At 36.5% G+C, this 19,432-nt stretch overlaps 1 protein-coding gene across 6 annotated transcripts in view; it reads right to left on the reverse strand.

The window, feature by feature from the left end:
* The window catches only part of LOC128983669 (beta-mannosidase), a 254,706-nt gene that overhangs the window by 24,245 nt on the left and 211,029 nt on the right, over window positions 1-19,432 (reverse strand). For all 6 annotated transcript variants that reach the window (XM_054403053.1, XM_054403052.1, XM_054403051.1 and 3 more), the window contains one exon: window positions 3,085-3,232. In XM_054403053.1, the coding sequence (XP_054259028.1) occupies window positions 3,085-3,232 (148 nt within the window). The remainder of the gene's footprint in view (window positions 1-3,084; window positions 3,233-19,432) is intronic.

The following is a 19,432-nucleotide window of genomic DNA, read 5'->3' on the forward strand; positions in this document are numbered from 1 at the left end:
CAGAATAAAGAGTTAAAATTTTTAAATGAACAAACCATGGTTTACAGTGAGTTTTATAATGAACTCCTGCAATGATTCGAACGGCACGTTTTTGTAGGATAAAAACATCTTTTGATGCTGAGGCACTGCCCCAGACAATCAAACCATAAGTAATCTTAGCATGAAATAAACCAAAGTAAGCTGTTCTAACTACATTTTGCGAGACGACACCACAGAGTCTTCTTAGAGCAAAAATGTCACAAGCCAATCTCATGCATAATTCCGATGAGTGATCCAACCAAGAAAGAGTAGGATCCAGCCAGACACCAAGGAACTTGGCTGAAATGCCCCCCTCCTCCTTGGTAAGATCCCTCAGGCCAAAAAACATAGTGGAGGTTTTTTCTCTATTCAAAATTAAATTGTTGGCATCACAAATTTAAGATACAACCAATAACCATACTAACACAATCCATCTTGGGGGTTTTGTTTACACAAACTCACAGTATAATAAATAGTAAATAAATGTACTCAATGTGTCTCATTGAATTGAAAAATAAATAACAGCAATTAAATTATACAGCTGATCAAAATGTACAATTATGTTCTTCATAAGGATAACATGGGAACTTTCAAAGCAACTGGTGCCTGCCACACATCATTGAGCTGCCAATATAAGGCTCCAATGGTGTAACCTTCTCCTACTGCATTCACTCTGCTCCTACCTTGTCTGTACCACTCTGTCCCTGTTTTTATTGACATTAGCCTAGTTGATCTGACTATGTGATAGCTTACCAATAGATGAACAGGAAGGTGCCTGACACACATCATTGAGCTGCCAATATAAGGTTTCCATGGTGTAACCTTCGCCTACAGCATTCACTCTGCTCCTACCTTGTCTGTACCACTCTTTCTCTGTCTTTATTGACATAGCCTAGTTAATCTTACAATGTGATAACTTACCAATAGATGACCACTGACCAGGAAGGTGCCTGCCACACATCATTGAGCTGCCAATATAAGGTTCCCATGGTGTTACCTTCTCCTACAGCATTCACTCTGCTCATACCTTGTCTGTACCACTCTGTCCCTGTTTTTATGGACATAGCCTAGTTGATCTGACAATGTGATAACTTACCAATAGATGACCAGGAAGGCGCATGCCACACATCATTGGGCTGCTCATATAAGGCTCCCGTGGTGTAACATTCTCCTACAGCATTCACTCTGCTCCTACCTTGTGTGTACCACTCTGTCCCTGACTTTAATAGCCTAGTTGATCGGACAATGTGATAACTTACCAATAGATGACCAGAAAAGTGCCTGCCACAAATCATTGAGCTGATAATATAAGGCTCCCATGGTGTAACCTTCTCCTGCAGTATTCACTCTGCTCCTACCTTGTTTGTACCACTCTGTCCCTGTCTTTAATAGCCTAGATGATCTGACAATGTGTTAACTTACCAATAGATGACCAGGAAGGTGCCTGCCACACATCATTGAGCTGCCAATATAAGGCTCCCATGGTGTAACCTTCTCCTACAGCATTCACTCTGCTCCTACCTTGTGTGTACCACTCTGTCCCTGTCTTTAATAGCCTAGATGATCTGACAATGTGTTAACTTACCAATAGATGACCAGGAAGGTGCCTGCCACACATCATTGAGCTGCCAATATAAGGCTCCCATGGTGTAACCTTCTCCTACAGCATTCACTCTGCTCCTACCTTGTTTGTACCACTCTGTCCCTGTCTTTAATAGCCTAGTTGATCTGACAATGTGATAACTTACCAATAGCTGACCAGAAAGGTGCCTGCCACACATCATTGAGCTGCCAATACAAGGTTCCAATGGTGTAACCTTCTCCTACAGGATCCAATCTCCTCCTACCTTGTCTGTACCACTCTTTCTCTGTCTTTATTGACATAGCCTAGTTATTTGACAACGTGATAACTTACCAATAGATGACTAGGAAGGTGCCTGCTACACATCATTGAGCTGCCAATATTAGGTTACCATGGTGTAACCTTCTCCTACAGCATTCACTCTGCTCCTACCTTGTCTGTACCACTCTGATCTGTCTTTATTGACATAGCCTAGTTGATTTGGCAATATGATAGCTTACCAATAGATGACCAGGAAGGTGCCTGCCACACATCAATGAGCTGCCAATATAAGGCTCCTATGGTGTAACCTTCTTCCACAGCATTCACTCTGCTCCTACCTTGTGTGTACCACTCTGTCCCTGTCTTTATTGACATAGCCTAGTTGATCTGACAATGTGATAACATACCAATAGATGACCAAGAAGGTGCCTGCCACACATCATTGAGCTGACAATATAAGGCTCCCATGGTGTAACCTTTTCCTACGGCATTCACTTTGCTCCTACCTTGTCCGTACCACTCTGTCCCTGTCTTTATTGACATAGCTTAGTTGATCTGACAATGTGATAACATACCAATAGATGACCAGGAAGGTGCCTGCTACACATCATTGAGCTGCCAATATAGGGTTCGCATGGTGTAACCTTCTCCTACAGCATTCATTCTGCTCCTACCTTGTGTGTACCACTCGGTTTCTGTCTTTAATAGCCTAGTTGATCTGACAATGTGATAACTTACCAATAGATGACCAGGAAGGTGCCTGCCACACATCATTGAGCTGCTAATATAAGGTTTGCATGGTGTAACCTTCTCCTACAGCTTTCACTCTGCTCCTACCTTGTGTGTACCACTCTGTCCCTGTCTTTAATAGCCTAGATGATCTGACAATGTGATAACTTACCAATAGATGACCAGAAAGGTGCCTGCCTCACATCATTGAGCTGCCAATATAAGGTTCCCATGATGTAACCTTCTCCTACAGGATCCACTCTGCTCCTACCTTGTGTGTACCACTCTGTCCCTGTCTTTAATGCTGACAATGTGATAACTTATCAATAGATGACCAGGGAGGTGCCTACCACTCATCTTTTAGCTGCCAATATAAGGCTCCCATATGGTGTAATCTTCTCCTACAGCATTCACTCTGCTCCAACCTTGTGTGTACCACTCTGTCCCTGTCTTTATTTACATAGACTAGTTAATCTGACAGTGTGATAACTTACCGATAGATGACCAGGAAGGTGCCTGCCACACATCATTGAGCTGCCAATATAAGGCTCCCATGGTATAACCTTCTCCTACAGCATTCACTCTGCTCCTACCTTGTCTGTACCACTCTGTCTCTGTCTTTATTGACATTGCCTGGTTGATCTGATAAACAATGTTTAAATTGTTAGTATTAAATACAAAAAAATACAATTCACTTGTACTTTTTCATCTTATAATGAAGCACTGCAAACATTTTCATCAATAGCTGAATTCAACAAAATATATCCCACTAATAAAAACTTAGTTTTCTTCAAGTTTTAAACTACATGATTGCAATTGTAAAGCTGACGTTACCGACAGGAACACCCCCCACCACCGCGCCGTGCTGAATACTTCTGAATTATTACGAGCATAGCCGAACTGTTCGCGGCAAATTGTAGGTTAAATTTAAATTATATTTGTTTAAACTGTCATGACCTAACCAAACTTGCTGATAATTAAAAAGTCGAATGAAGGCTTACTAACCAACAAAATAGTTCTGTTAATAAAATAAAATAATAAATGCCTTAAATTCAGTTTTATATTTTTTTAATTATAAAATTAAACTGTCATAACCTAACCAAATTTGCTGATAATGAAAAAATTGAATGAAGGTTTACTGATTGAAAAAATAGTTCTGTTTTAAAGATAAAATTATAAATGCCTCAAATTCAATTTAATAATTTTTTTATTATAAAATTAAACTGTCTTAGCCTAACCAAATTAACCAAACTTGTTGATAATGAAAAAATCTAATGATGGTTTACTAATTGGAAAATAATTCTGTTCATAAAATAAAATTATAAAGGCCTTAAATTATAACAAAAGATGTACAGTTAAAAAGTATTCTAAGCTTAATCTTTTGACAAAAAGTTAACGGCTCCAGTGGGATTCGAACCGGCTACCATAAGTTTACTAACCAAGTACGCTATCCACTTCACCGCCAAGGCTCATGGCTCTACTCCGTATCGTTCGGTAATGGTGTTCCCTCAAGAGAAAAGACTGACGTGACGCCATCAATTAAATGAGGTGGTGGTGGTGTTACGATTGGGAAAGTTTAATCAATTATTATACTTAAAATTTGTTCCTTCTTAAATGCTAAAACAAATAAAACTAGTCTAAGTTTGTCATGTTGCATCTGTTCTGAGCAGGGCCAGTTCTAAAGACAAAACTTTGTCTTTGTAAGCGTCTTTGGTTTGGCTAATGTAATACAGGGTGACTGCCGGGAACCGGACGTTTTTTAAATGAATAGTACAACCTTATTTTATATAGTAAAATTATTTAATTGTTGAACATATTTTGGTGAAAACATACCATTTCAAAAAACATATGTTTTATGGAACCTTTTATCCTAGTTTGGGTTTATTTCTTAAAGATGATATCTAGTACAGTAAAAAAAAATATGTTTTGACCCAAAAAAAATTAGCACAACCGGGGAATTTGGTACAGATGTTGGGTGTACCTTCCTTTTGAACATACTAAAAGTCCCCTAAAATTGAAGCTGTGCTACGGCCGCCATATTGGAAAATGGCGGCATATTTCAGTATTTTTCGCTATAGTGACTTTATTATTAAAGATACAGGAAAAAGCTAAATATACAAAATGTAGGTCATCTAAAAATACACATTTTTTGTATTTATCATCTTTCTCTAAACCCAACGGTTTTTGAGTTATTTGTTATTAAGTATATTTAGTTTTTTCTATTTATCAAAAATAGGTGAAACACATGGAAATTGACCGTTACTATCAAGGATTATGATGATGTATTCTATTTAGTTAAATAGTATGATACTATAAAATCTCAAAATTTAAGCTTATTTTATGAGTAAAACAACTACGCCACAGCAAACCTGCAGACTCAGCAAATTTCCATTTGATTGGATGTTTTATTAAAAAATGTATATAAATAAAATTAGGTTCAACAGGTACCTAGGTTTGCTGCTACAGGTAGGTTATTATAGTGTGTTTTTTTTAAGTAAAATATCAATACCTTACAATAAAATAACTAATTTTCCAAGTTTGATCAAAATATATCTATAAACAAGCAAACTGCAACAGTTAACTAATTCATAAGAATAGCATGGGAGTTTTAAATTTACAATAAACAAATTTGAATATACAAATTTTGGTTGTGTTTACTAAAAAGGTGGCGATTATTCGTCACGATTAGAATATTAACCAAATGGGTTTTCAAAAGGAGATGGAGCCTGTTATTTATGTGATATTAATTCGTACCAAGCACCGAAAATATTGTATGCAGTAAGGTAATCTACCATATTTTGTAAAGTACGCAATAGTCATATTAATATTTTATCTTCATTTTTTACCCATTTAATAGTTAACATTTTAGTATTTTGATGGCACCACCACACTAACTAACTATACTTGACATCCCATTGTAAATTTGGAAGGGTGTTTTTCGTGTCTAGTTCATGTTGGTGACTAATTAAGTATGGTATAGTATAGTTTGTTTTATTTATCAAAAATCGGTGAAACCCATCGCAATCGACGGTTACTTTCAAGGTTTACGACAATTATTCATCCCACTTAGTTGATATCAGAGTGATAGTGGTAAGTGGTAAGCCATCAAAATATTAAAATGTTAATTTATTAAATGGGTAAAAATGAGTATAAAATATTAATATGACTATTGCGTAGTTTACAAAATATGGTTGATTTCCTCACTGCATACAATATTTCCGATACTTGGTACGAGTTAATATTACAGTACTTAAATTACTTGCTTCATCTCCTTTTGAAAACCCCTTCGGTTAGTATAAAAATCGTGACGAATAATCGCCATCTTTTTAGTAAACACAACAAAAATTTGTATATTTAAATTTGTAAATTGTAAATCTTAAGCTAACATGCTATTATTATTAATTAGTTAACTGTTGCAGTTTGTTTGTTTATAGATTTATTATGATCAAACTTGGAAAATTAATTATTTTATACTAAGTTATTGATATTTTACTAAAAAAAACACACTATAATAACCTACCTATAGCAGCAAACCTAGGTACCTGTTGAATCTAATTTTATTTAAATACAATTAATAAAACATCCAATCAAATGGAAATTTGCTGAGTCTGAAGGTTTGCTGTGGCAGAGTTGTTTTACTTATAAAATAAGCTTAAATTTTAAGATTTTATAGTATCACACTATTTAACTAAATGGGATTAATTATCACAATCCTTGAAAGCAACGGTCAATTTCCACGTGTTTCACCTATTTTTGATAAACTGAAAAAAACTAAATATACTTAATAACAAATAACTCAAAAACCGTTGGGTTTAGAGAAAGATGGTAAATACATAAAATGTGTATTTTTAGATGACCTACATTTTGTATATTTATCTTTTTCCTGTATCTCTAACAATAAAGTCACTATAGCGAAAAATACTGAAATATGCCGCCATTTTCCAATATGGCGGCCGTAGCACAGCTTCAATTTTAGGGGACTTTTGTATGTTCAAAAGGACACCCAACACCCAACATCTGTACCAAATTCCCCGGTTGTGCTAATTTTTTTTAGGTTTATGGAATTTTTCTCTTATTTTTACTGCACTAATCATGCATGTGATGGCCGTTAACCTGGAAACAGGTTTCCAACCTCTGGAGAAAATCATTACGCACTCTCATCAACATGTCCTTGTCCATTCAAATTCACCTCTTCGGTGATTGCATCTTTTAGGTGCAATAATGTTCGTGATTTGTGAACATAGACACGAGCTTTCAAATACCCCCATAAGCAGAGCATATTTTAAGGGATTTCCACTGGGCGACAGTGGTGCCGGACTTACCGGGGGTCTGGAATACCCCCCATCAAAAAAGGGGGTCCTAGGCCCCCCTGGAAATTTTTGCATAAATTTAAGTGAAAATTACACATTTCTACGTATCTTTTAATGAATTTTTCAATTAAATTTGCTTGCAAATAGTCCATTTAATCTCATTTAATTACGTATTCTAGAACTTTGTAGGTTTGAGGTTGTGGCTCCCTTCACAACCTCTTGGGCCAAAATCATAGCTCAATACTCAATACTAAAATATTTAGATAATGTTAGGCTATATTTTTAATTCAAATACATTTAAAATGTGAATTATTTAAAAAAAAATATGCTGGCATCACCCGTAGTCACTGGGCGACATTTGTGTCGCCCAGTTAACATGTTATTTTATGCCCTGCCCATAAGAAATAGTCACAGGGCGACAAATCTGGTGACCTCGGCGGCCACGGCACGTCACCAAAACGTGAAATTAACTTGCCAGGGAACATCTTCTTCACAACTCGCATGGATGCAGTGGCAGTATGTGCTGTGGCCCCATATTGTTGGAAGTAAACATTTTTCACGTTTATTCCTCGCCTCCGAAGTTGTCGCTTGAGATATGTTTCCAACATGTGAACATAGCGTGCAGCGCATAGCGTGCATAGTGTGCACTGTCCATGTGACTCCATTTTCCTAAAAAAAATACGGACCAATTATCCTAAAGTGGCCTACAGCCCACCAAACCGTTACTTTTGGAGAGTGGAGTGATTTTTCATGAAAGTTACATGGATTTTCAGGAGCCCAATATCGTAAGTTTTGTTTGTTCACTGAACCGTTTAAGTGGAAGTGAGCTTCGTCGCTCATTAACATCATTACATCAGGATTATCAGTAAACAACACCTGCATACGTACTGCGAAATCTTCTCTTTGTCCATAGTCCCTCTCTTTCAGTTGCTGTACCACCTGTATTTTGTAGGGATGAAATTTCAAATCTGATTTTAAAATTATTCTGACAGAATCGCCCTTCATGCGTAGCTCTTGTGCATGTCTTCGTGCAGAGCGACCTGGGCTCCTCATCAAAGCAGTTCTCACTGTGGCGATGTTGTCTGGTGTTCTCACTGTTCTTGCTGGACCGGGTGGCTTTTTCTTTGATACTGTTCCTGTTGTTCTGAACTTGTGCACTCATCTTAGCAATGTATTCCGGCTTGGAACCGTGTCATTTCGCGCAATATTAAAGTGGCGTCGGAAGATACGCTGTGTTTTGATAACGGATTTGCCATTTTTAATAAATGTGTCATATGCAAAAACACGATGCTGAACTGACTACTGATCCATCGTGACTAAAATGGTAAAGCTCACTCAAAACAATGACATAACCTCAATCTCCCTAGCACGTGTAGCAACAATGTAACAGCTGTTGCAAATTCGTCCGGTTCCCAGCAGTCACCCGTTATAAGCGAACAACAACCCCCCCTCGCCACCAACAAATGACAAATGGTAGTTAGCATCATCTCTGGTCACATAAAAAACGACGAGTAAATATAAATGCTTAAGAATTTCCAAAACGTGTGAACGTCTGCCAGATGAGTCCAAATAATAAAAGAATACTAAAATCAATAATAATGAAGTTGATACCGATTTTGAGGTTATTAGTCGGGTAGGCTTTGACAACTTGATTGATGCTGATACTCGAGTAACCGATCTCAGCTCAACTTGCATTGATCATATTTTATATAGAAATAACAAATCATTCAAACTCCAATCGTTTGTTATTGACTCTAATATAACTGATCATCGTAGTGTGGGAGTCGCTATTGATATCGATTTAGGGACTACTAAAAATTGTGTTAAGTTTATCATTGATTACGATATTTTACAAGATACGTTAAATAGTTAGACATGGGATCTTGTATATTCTGCCACCGGTGTAAATGAAGCTTTTGATATATTTATAGATACCCTTATATGTAACATAAGCAAGTCCAAAAAGAAATCAGAAAAATCAGAAAGTCACAAGATCATAAAACTTAAGCCATGGATAACTATTGGACTGTGTTATGCTATTAGCAATCGAAATAAGATGTGGAGAAGAGTTAGACAACAACCTGACAATATGGTTATTAAAAATAGATATATTACATTTAAAAACAATATTGCAAAATGGATTAAAGATGCAAAATACAGCTACTATAATTCAATATTTGAAACAAATAAAAATAATAGCAAAGTGCAATGGGATATTACAAACAAACTTAGTGGCCGAAAGAAAAAGGGGCCTGATGAAGTAAAATTAATAATTGACAACACAGAAGTATCGGATCCAAAGGAAGTCGCTGAAGAATTTAATAAGTTTTTTTCTGACTTCCCCCTGGTATCGTCATATTCCTCACAAAATGTTCCAATTGATGTCAAAATTTTTCACAACCTTTTCAAAAGTAAACCCATTGGAAATTCAATATTTTTATCCCCTGTAGCTGAAAAAGAAATTAATAATTTAATATCAAACTTGACATCAGGAAAATCCCCTGGAAGTGATGATATTACTTCCCTTTTGGTAAAAAAAGTCATAATATAACTAAAGTATGTACTACCCCAAAAAACAATTCCATAACTAAACTTAAAATGGACAAAAGCGTGGTATATTTGGATCAGCACTCTATCAGGGCATAATGGTCTTAAGAAATAAAACTTTCTCAAAAACATGAAAAAATATCTCTTTAGGGAAAATATATCTTTCCAATTGAGTTGATCATCAACCAACAACCCTAAATACACAATAACAGAAAAACTATTACTCGACTCAGCAAAGGAGATTAAGCAATTAGGTGGAATGATAAACAAGCTGAAACTAAACCAAGATGACAAAACAGACTTACCTCGGACACAAAAACCTACTGGCACTTCAGAAACACAAACAAATCACTCCGATTTGTATGTTCCCAACTACTGCGCCTCTTTAATTACTGAGCTGGCTCAGCTGAAAACTCGACAAGACCAACTAGAACGCTCTGTGGAAACTTTGCAAAAAGAACTGCACAAACAAGGTGAACTAACAAACCCTGCTACACCATCAGCAGTCACACAAAGTACACCCACTAAAGAGATTTTTCCTCGTTCTAAAAACCACAACCTAAGCAAGAGCAAAAAACCAATTGGGAAGGAAAGGAACCATTTCAGTGTATCTCTCCAAGTTGCCAAAAACAAAGCTCGGCTTGAAGAACCTGCCAATGTAGAAATAGACTTACAGGTAGATGGTGTAGAACAGAAATGTGATGCTGACATCTTGACACATGAAACTACAAGGAGAGACAGCCAAACTCCTTTCAAAAAACTGAACCCGGATATGACCAGGAGAAACAGCCAAACTCCTTCTAAAAAACTGAACACGGATATGACCAGGAGAAACAGCCAAACTCCTTCTAAAAAACTGAACACGGATATGACCAGGAGAAACAGCCAAACTCCTTCTAAAAAACTGAACCCGGATATGACCAGGAGAAACAGCCAAACTCCTTCTAAAAAACTGAACATGGATATGACCAGGAGAAACAGCCAAACTCCTTCTAAAAAACTGACTCAAAAAGAGAGGCTTCCACCTACGACAGCAAGGATATGAAACGACCAGGAAACTTTGGATGACTTTCTCATGAAGCATACTGGGGGAGCCAGCCAAACCCCGGCACAAAAACCTTCACAAGACCGTTCAAACCGTCACAAGACCAACCCACAAGATCTCTACATAAATCCACCCAGCCAACCTTCTCCACCACTCACCCCTACGCACAATAATAGTCATTACATAATAACACAAGCACAGGTCCATTTCCCAATTGACTATTCACCACCAAAACAAAAGAGGGATGGCCAAACACACCAAAACAAGAAATTTTTAGACCTTTACCCAAGAAAAACAAGCAAATTCAAACAAAAATTCAAAACCATAATCTTTGTAAACTCGATGCAACCAGCAAACAGGCTAACCTACAAAGAAGACAGCAAGTTCAAATAAAATCAATAAGTAAAAATACAAATCAACTTACCTTCTTTCACCAAAACATGGACAGGATGACAAACAAAATTGAAAGACTTGAACACCTTCTACAAAGCACTAACCCCGGACTTTGTAATTCTTACAGAACATGGACTAAAAAGTAATGCAATACACCATGATAAATTAAGGAGGGGTTGTTATTTACAAGTATAACAATATAACCAACAAAACCGAAAGTCTAGAGATAGAAGGATACAGCTTGGAAATGGTATGTGAAATAACAGCAATAAAAATACACATAAACAGGAAGAAGAGCGTTTTTCTCCTTGGAGTCTATCGACCACCTTGTGTTGACCTTGATACGTCACTACAAGTTCTGTCAGATGCAGTAGACAGTAGGGTGGGCTGAAAAAAAAAATATTTTTTTTTCTTAATGCTATACCGAAAAAAACTTGTCTCTATGATGGGTTATCAAAATGCAACAAAGAAAAAAAATCTATACCTAACCTCTAGCTAGCGCATTACACTTGAAATTTCAAAATTTCACTCAAATTATAAGTTTTTGTAAATGTAATTCAAGCATCTAAATACCTGCATATTGGACTGCTATAGTGATATTACGTTAGAACAGAGCCTTGAAAATACAATAAGTAATTGCAGAAGTTTAATTGTATTAATCTGAGGTAGCGCAATAGTCATTACAATGACACATTTTTGAGTCAAGTGCGGGATGACAGCTGCGAGTTCGGGCGATGACCCGGCGGCCTTGCCGGGCTCCCCCACCCATACTCTCCACACACCCACAATGCACTTCGCGGGGAGACGTTGAGACGGCCTGTCACTCGGCAGTTTCCATCTGTGTACGATTCTGGACTGACGTTTAGCTGCTGTGAGTTGATCTTGTAAATTATGTTTATAATTTTTTGAGTTAAGTTTATTGTGCGTGATGGCCGTTGCAAAGAAAGTGACTCGGAGTGACTTTGATTGTCCATTGTTTGGCTGTCCAAGGGAATTGCCTGTGAGTAAGCTTCCAAATTACCAGGATGTTATTAGGAGCTGTTTCCATGAACAGTATGTACTAGCATTAGAAAGTAACAAGCCTGTTAGTTTCTCTCAGATATCAAATATTGTTGCTCCAAAAGTAAAAGCAGTCTTTGACAAAGCATCAATACCAACAGTGACGCCTTACAGAATCGTTCAGTTAATAAACTCATACCATGATAGCTACCGTAATCTAATGAAGTCCTTTAAGCGTGACAAGGAAAAAGAGAAGTACAAACAAAAAGTTGAGGAGTTCAGGCAAAAGGCTTTATCACTATTTGATGTATCTGCATGTAAATGTAAAATAACATACTCATGCAACTGCAAAAAAGTCCCTGAGATCTGTGAGTGCCCTTTGTCAATTTCATGTAAATGTGAAAAAGACAAAAAGATTCCCGTGCTTGAACTTAAGTTTATGTATTTCCAAAGATATCTTAGACAAGGAAAAATTGGAAATGTAGACAAGAAGGAGTCGAAAAAAATAATCAAAAGACTGCAACGTAAGGAAATAAAAAATCGGGTTGTGTCGTCTAACATTCCACCAGTTTCATATTCCCAGCGTTCATGCTCTAAGAATTTGACGGAGTCAAACATAGATCCAGACAAAATCTTAATGGAAAAAGAAAAGTCTGATGATTCTGATGACGACTACATTCCTATTCTGAGTTCTACTAAACAGCAGTGGCAAATGCGTATACAATTAAAAAATACCGTATTGGCAAGTGACCGATTTGGGGTTTCGGACAGAGCAACAGCTGCTATTGCCTCTAGTGTACTTCATGACCTAGGTCTTGCAACTAAAGAGGACGATTCCCTCATAATAGATAAGAACAAGGTTAGAAGGGAAAAACAATCATTCAGATCGAATCTCCAAGATAGAATAAAAAATGAGCCGAACGTAATTCAAGGGCTATATTTTGATGGGCGAAAGGATAACACATTGAAGATTGACAAGCTGAATCAAAAGTGTTTAGAAGAACTGTAAAAGAGGAACACTACTCTATCATTCAGGAACCTGGCTCAATTTATGTTGGCCATGTATCACCAACTACTGGAACTTCAAAGGACATTGCCAGTGCTGTCTTGGACTATTTACATGAGCAAAATTTTTCGCTGGATGAGCTTGATGTGATTGGATGTGATGGTACTGTCACAAACACCGGCTGGAAAACTGGGGTAATTTGCAAAATCGAAGAGAAAATTAAAAGACCACTGCAGTGGGGAGTATGCCTTTTGCACCTAAATGAATTATCGTTTAGGCACTTGTTTCAAACTTTGGATGGTGAAACGACTGGTCCTACATCTTTTAGTGGTTATATTAGCTCGAAACTCAAAAATTGTGAAAAACTTCCAGTTGTGCAGTTTCAAAGGATTGATTGTGACATACCAGAAATTGATAGGAAAATCTTAAGTAAAGACCAACAGTATCTTCTGGACATAAGTTCGGCTATAAAATCAGGCACCTGCTTGGCAGACTTGGCAGTTTGTGAACCAGGTCCTATTTCTCATTCTTGATGGCTGACAACAGCAAACAGAGTACTGCGTCTCTATTTAAGTGTTGAGAATCCATCTGAAGAACACCAAACTTTGGTACAATTTATACTTAAATCATACATGCCTGTATGGTTTAAGATTAAAAAAAGTAAATACATTACTGATGGACCAAAACATGTTTTCGATTTAATAACATCGTCAAGATTCCTGCCAGAAAACTTGATTAAGGTGGTTGATCCTGTGATCGAAAGAAATACTTTTTTCGCACATCCAGAAAACTTGCTACTGAGTATGATCGTTGATGAAAGGGCTCATATCAGAGAATTGGGGTTTAGAAGAGTTATTAAATCAAGAGCCGTGGCTTCCAAAAAAAAGCTAGTCCGAACTTTTAAACCTCCAAAACTCAACTTCCAGGCAAAAGAATATTACGAAATTATTGATTGGACTACTACAGCTATTTATCCACCACCTCTGTTACGAAGAGTAACCGAAGAAGAAATGTGGGCCAAGATTTCAACTGCCAGCACAGCAGAAGAATGGAACTTTCATAAATTCCCGTGTCACACACAAGCAGTTGAGCGCTGTGTGAAATTGGTAACTGAAACCTCCTCAAAAGTTGTTGGCGTCAAGATCAGAGATGGTTTCATCCGAACAACACTGCTATCACGAGCTTCAATGCCAAGTTTTACAAGCAAACATGATTTCAAGGTTCCAAATATGTAAATAACTATTCTGTGAGAGTCAAATACAATTTTGCAGCTTGGGAGTTAAAATTTGTATTTAACAATCTATTTTGTATTCATTAAATCTATTTTGATATATGTATGTAAATTGCTTATATCTTTATTTAATTTTCCAAGAGGTTTTTTTAATTTAAGTACCAACATTATAGATCTAAAAACAAATTAGTAGTGGGTATAAAAAAGTTAGAGAATGTACTGCACTGCAGTTGGTTAGCATTAAAAACGTCACAAATTTACTATATTGAAGGCCTTTGTGCCACCTCAAATTTAAAAAATACAAAACTTCCTATAGTTTATTGACTATTTGTAACTCTAAAATAAATTATTTTCACTATAGCAAACTAATATATAAAGGTTTAGATATTTTTAAAAAATTAAAAAAATCCTATGATTTGAGTGAAATTTTGAAATTTCAAGTGTAATGCGCTAGCTGGAGGTTAGGTATAGATTTTTTTCCTTTGTTGCATTTTGATAACCCATCATAGAGACAAGTTTTTTCGGTAGAGAATTAAGAAAAGAAAAAAAAAAATTTTCAGCCCACCCTACTAGACAGCCTTCCTACTCAGAGAACTGACACACTTATCATAGGGAACATTAACATTGACAGTTTGGATGAGGCTTCTAGAGAATCTGTTACACTAAATTCGCTATTGGATGGGTATAACATAAGAAGACTAGAGCTCCCAGCCACAAGAATCTCAAGGACCTCAGCATCCTCAATTGACATGGTGTGCTCAAATATTCACACCATGATTAAAGTTGTGGTCTCTCACACAGGTCTATCAGACCACACAGGACAATACTGCACACTGGACCTTCCAAAAACAAAAGCAGCAACAACATATACATCACGACGGAACCTTAACCACAACAATCTGCTGATCTTAAAAAATGAGCTCTCCACTGTAACGTGGAAACCTGTTTTGAGAACAAATAATGTGGAAGAGGCCTACTTTAATTTCAACCAAACGCTCCAGCTTGCAATTAATAATGCATGTCCAAAAAAAAGATTTCGGACTACACAAAAAAGGGGTTAACGACTGATGTATGACGAAGAAACTATGACACTTAAAAAGGAGTTTTTAATAGCACAAGACAAATTTCTCCTAACTGGTCATCCTGATGACAAGAAGATAGCTATAGATAAGTATAAATCTTACGACCAAAAATTAAAAAAGGCAAGGCAAGAAACAAGTGCTGCATACATTGAACAAGCAGAAAACAAAGCCAAAGCCATGTGGAACACCATCAATAGTGAGAGAAAAGGGAGGAAAGAGCTTGACAACAATTCTACAATAGAACTAAATGACAATGGAAAGAAACTTACTGTAGGATTTCTTTTCTATATACCTTTCTTAATAGTCAGCTGTATCAGATCAGATATAATTATTATTTACATTTGTTGTTATGATTTTGTGTTTATTCTATTTGTGAATAAAAGACAAGTACATAACAAATTTTATTTATTTAAAACTGACACAACAGTGTTTTGGCGACGAGATTGAAAGTTTTTGTATTTCAATCAGTTAGTATCAAGTTTCAATCATTTACAATTTAAATTCAAATACTGTACTTACCAATTCAAATACCCAAGATGAATCCTCAACAATTTGAAGACCTTATCAAAACCATAGTAGCAAGCAATGAAAAAGTCCTAAATGCTGTTTTGAACCGAGAACGACAGGAACAAATAGGTAACATTATGATTGTACCCAGTTTTGAATCATACGACTCTAAAAAGGAAAACTTCAAACATTATTTGGAAAGATTCAAAAACTACATGGAAATAAAAGGAATCAAGACTGATGACCAGATTGCAACTAAGCTTTTGCTCAATAGCATTGGTGCTGAAGTCAATGAATTACTTTCAACTCTAATAGCACCTAGAACAGCAACAGAACTACAGTTTGATGAGCTCTGTGCAGCACTGATAAATTACTTATGTCCGAAGAAAAACTTTATGGTAGAACGTCATACATTTCTTGGCTGTTTCCAAAAAGAAAATCAAAGCTTATCAGAATACATAAATGAACTTCGAAATATTGCAATGTCATGTGCCTTTACATGTTCATGTAAAGAGTCAACAGCAGAAACATTTCTGGCATCACAGTTCATAAGAGGAATCAATCAAAACTACATAAGAGAACAATTGTTAATGTGTTCCGAACTGAATTTCAGTCAAATGATCAAAAAACCCTTAGCTCTGGAAGCATCCAAAGTTGATTCAAGGATTATTTCCATCAAAAGCCAGAATGAGTCAATGAGCAAAGATGAAGTCAATTACATTATTTCCAAACCCAACAACAAACAAAATAACAGTGGTTCAAATTCAAATAGAAAATTCAACAGGCCTTCTTATACACGGAATATAGACTTAAAAGATTTAGGAATAGAAGACTTATGCCTTCGATGCGGAAAGAACAATCACAGAGCTTCAACGTGTCGTACAAATTACAATGACCTCAAATGTTTGTCCTGTAATCGTAAAGGTCATGTACAAAAGGTTAAGACTCTTATTCATAATAAACAAAGAGTTAAATTCATAGATAACCAACCTAGTTAAATGTATCCGTGTGATGAAAGCAACTCTACTGATGAATTTTATCAATTAAATCAAATCTATTTTGCTGATATAAATACATCAGAAAGTCAATCCCCTACTCAATAGTTATTTGTGTAACTAGTGGTGAAAGTGGCACTTTGCTGCACACGAGAGCAATGTTTACGCACGAGCCGCAGGCGAGTGCGGAATGATCTCGAGTGCAGCAAAGGCCTTTTTCACTCGTGTTACACATTATATTTTTCCTACAGTCACTATAAAGCATATAAATAATTAGTCTTTCAAACACTATACAACACGTTTTTAGGTTCAGCTGGCAACACAAATAGGTGCCCTAGAGAAAGTAGTACCCGCGGTCTGTATCACTCCGCTATTTTTCCTCGGCAAGAAATGTACTCCGCGTTTTGAGAATATAGTTCCGTATGTTTTTGTAATTTGAAGTGGTTTCCGCGCCTAAAAAAAACGCTTTAAAGGTATTTTCTTGTTTATTAAGATCGTAGGAATGTTTTAGTCCAGAAAGTTCAGAAATACCTAAACTATAAACACGAAATGACAGGTTAAATCGTAGTTATAATAGTCAATCAGCTGCTCATAGTATTATTTTCTTTTAAGTGTTGCCAACCTATTTCCAAGCGTACACGGATTATGTGCATAATAGAACCACGCTGTTTTGTGTTGTTTCGTTGGAATCCTGATGTGCGGCAAAGTATAAACCGTACGGCAAAGTATAAACCGTACGGCAAAGTATAAATATTCAGCAATTAGCAGCTTTCTGTACTATAAACAGTACAAGGAAGCCAACTTTGTCAGGTGACTGTAGGAAAAAGTATTTCATCAACGTATTGTTAGAGGGGAAATCTCAAACATTCGAAGTTGATTCTGGAGCTGGACTAACATTACTCCCTGAAAAAGATTTTCAAGAACTTCATTTAAAAGCCAAACTGAAACCAACGTCAATACGTTTCCGATCTTACACATCCGGGATATTTGAACCACTTGGCATAGCTGAAGTTGAAGTTACATGCAACAACCGAACATCAACAGAAGAACTTTATGTAGTTCCTGATCGATTTTCACCAATATTGGGTCGTGCATGGATAAGAAGATTTGGCATTGAACTGGGCCAGATTGACCAGGAATTCAACAGTAAAGACACTTTTTCTCTGAATGAAATTACTGCACTTCAAAACATTGAAAACAAGTATGCTGATATTTTCAAGCCAGAAATAGGATGCACTCCTAATATCACTTGTTCACTACAACTAAGAGAAAATTCAAAACCAATTTTCATGAAAGAACCGTTTGAAAGTTCCATTTGCATTACGTGATAAAGTTGAGAAAGAATTAGACGATCTAGAAAAGTCAGGAATCATCACAAGAATTGACTACAGTGACTGGGGCTCACCTCTTGCGATCTTACCAAAACCAGATGAAAACGTAAGACTTTGTGTTGATTACAAAAATACGGTGAACCCTCAACTCAAAGATTCTAACTACCCAATTCCAAAAATAGATGAAGTCCTCAATGATTTACAAGATGCTGAATATTTTTGCACTATAGACTTGTACAAAGCATATTTACACGTTAAAGTTGATGAAGAAAGTGCTGTTCTTCAAACCATTTCAACTCATAGAGGTACATATAAAGTTAACCGCCTCTCTTTTGGTATTAAAACTGCACCTTCAGATTTCCATAGAATCTTAAATCAATCTCTAAATGGACTAAAAGGGTTGACAAGATATTTTGATGACCTAACAGTATACGGCACTACTTTTGAAGAATGTTACAATCGACTGTGTGCTCTCCTTGACCGATTAAGAGACTTAAACATCCATGTTAACAAAAACAAATGCCAATTTTTCAAGAAAGAAATCAACTACCTAGGGTATGTCGTTAAAAAGAATGCCATACTGAAATGTCCAAAGAAGATTCAAGCAATACTTGATATACCAAGACCGAAGGGTAGAGAAGAGCTTAGACGCTTCTTAGGTATGGTTACACATTATTCCAAATTCATTCCCAATGTATCATCTATTACTTACCCATTAAGAGAATTACTTCAAAAGAACAGACCGTTTAAGTGGTCCACAAATTGTGAATCCGCATTTCTTCAACTCAGGAATGAAATTGCTGGTGATCGCATTCTCATCCCTTACAACCCAGCATTACCAGTAACTGTGACATGTGATGCTAGCCCAACAGGAATAGCAGGAGTTCTTTCCCACATTGTAAGTGGTGTCGAGCGGCCAGTTGTTTTTGTATCTAGATCACTTTCAAAGGCTGAGCAAAACTACAGCCAACTAGATAGGGAAGCTTTAGCTATTGTTTTCACAGTGGGAAGACTTTTCAATTACCTATACGGACGATCTTTCATCTTAATAAGTGACAACAAGCCGTTAACTAGAATTTTCAACCACGATTCCAAACTTCCACAAATGACAAGTGCCAGGTTACTGAGATATGCCGTTTTCCTTCAAGGATTTAATTATCGGATCGAACATCGAAAAGCAGAAGAGCTTTGACATGTAGATTGCTTATCAAGAGCCACTATTCAAGCAAAATCATGGAGTAAAGACATGACAATTGACATGGAAATTCGTGATCTATTCAATCAAACCATAAATCAAATATCCTGCACAAAACTGACATTAGAAAACTTAATTCAAGAAACTTCAAATGACCCAGAACTAAACAGTCTCCTCTTTAAGCTGAAAGAAGGGGAAACA

The sequence above is a fragment of the Macrosteles quadrilineatus genome, unplaced genomic scaffold (assembly GCF_028750875.1).
Source record: "Macrosteles quadrilineatus isolate MER2022 unplaced genomic scaffold, UCM_ALF_1.0 Scaffold_1__1_contigs__length_201487025, whole genome shotgun sequence".
In the NCBI taxonomy this organism is placed as follows: Eukaryota; Metazoa; Arthropoda; class Insecta; order Hemiptera; family Cicadellidae; genus Macrosteles; species Macrosteles quadrilineatus.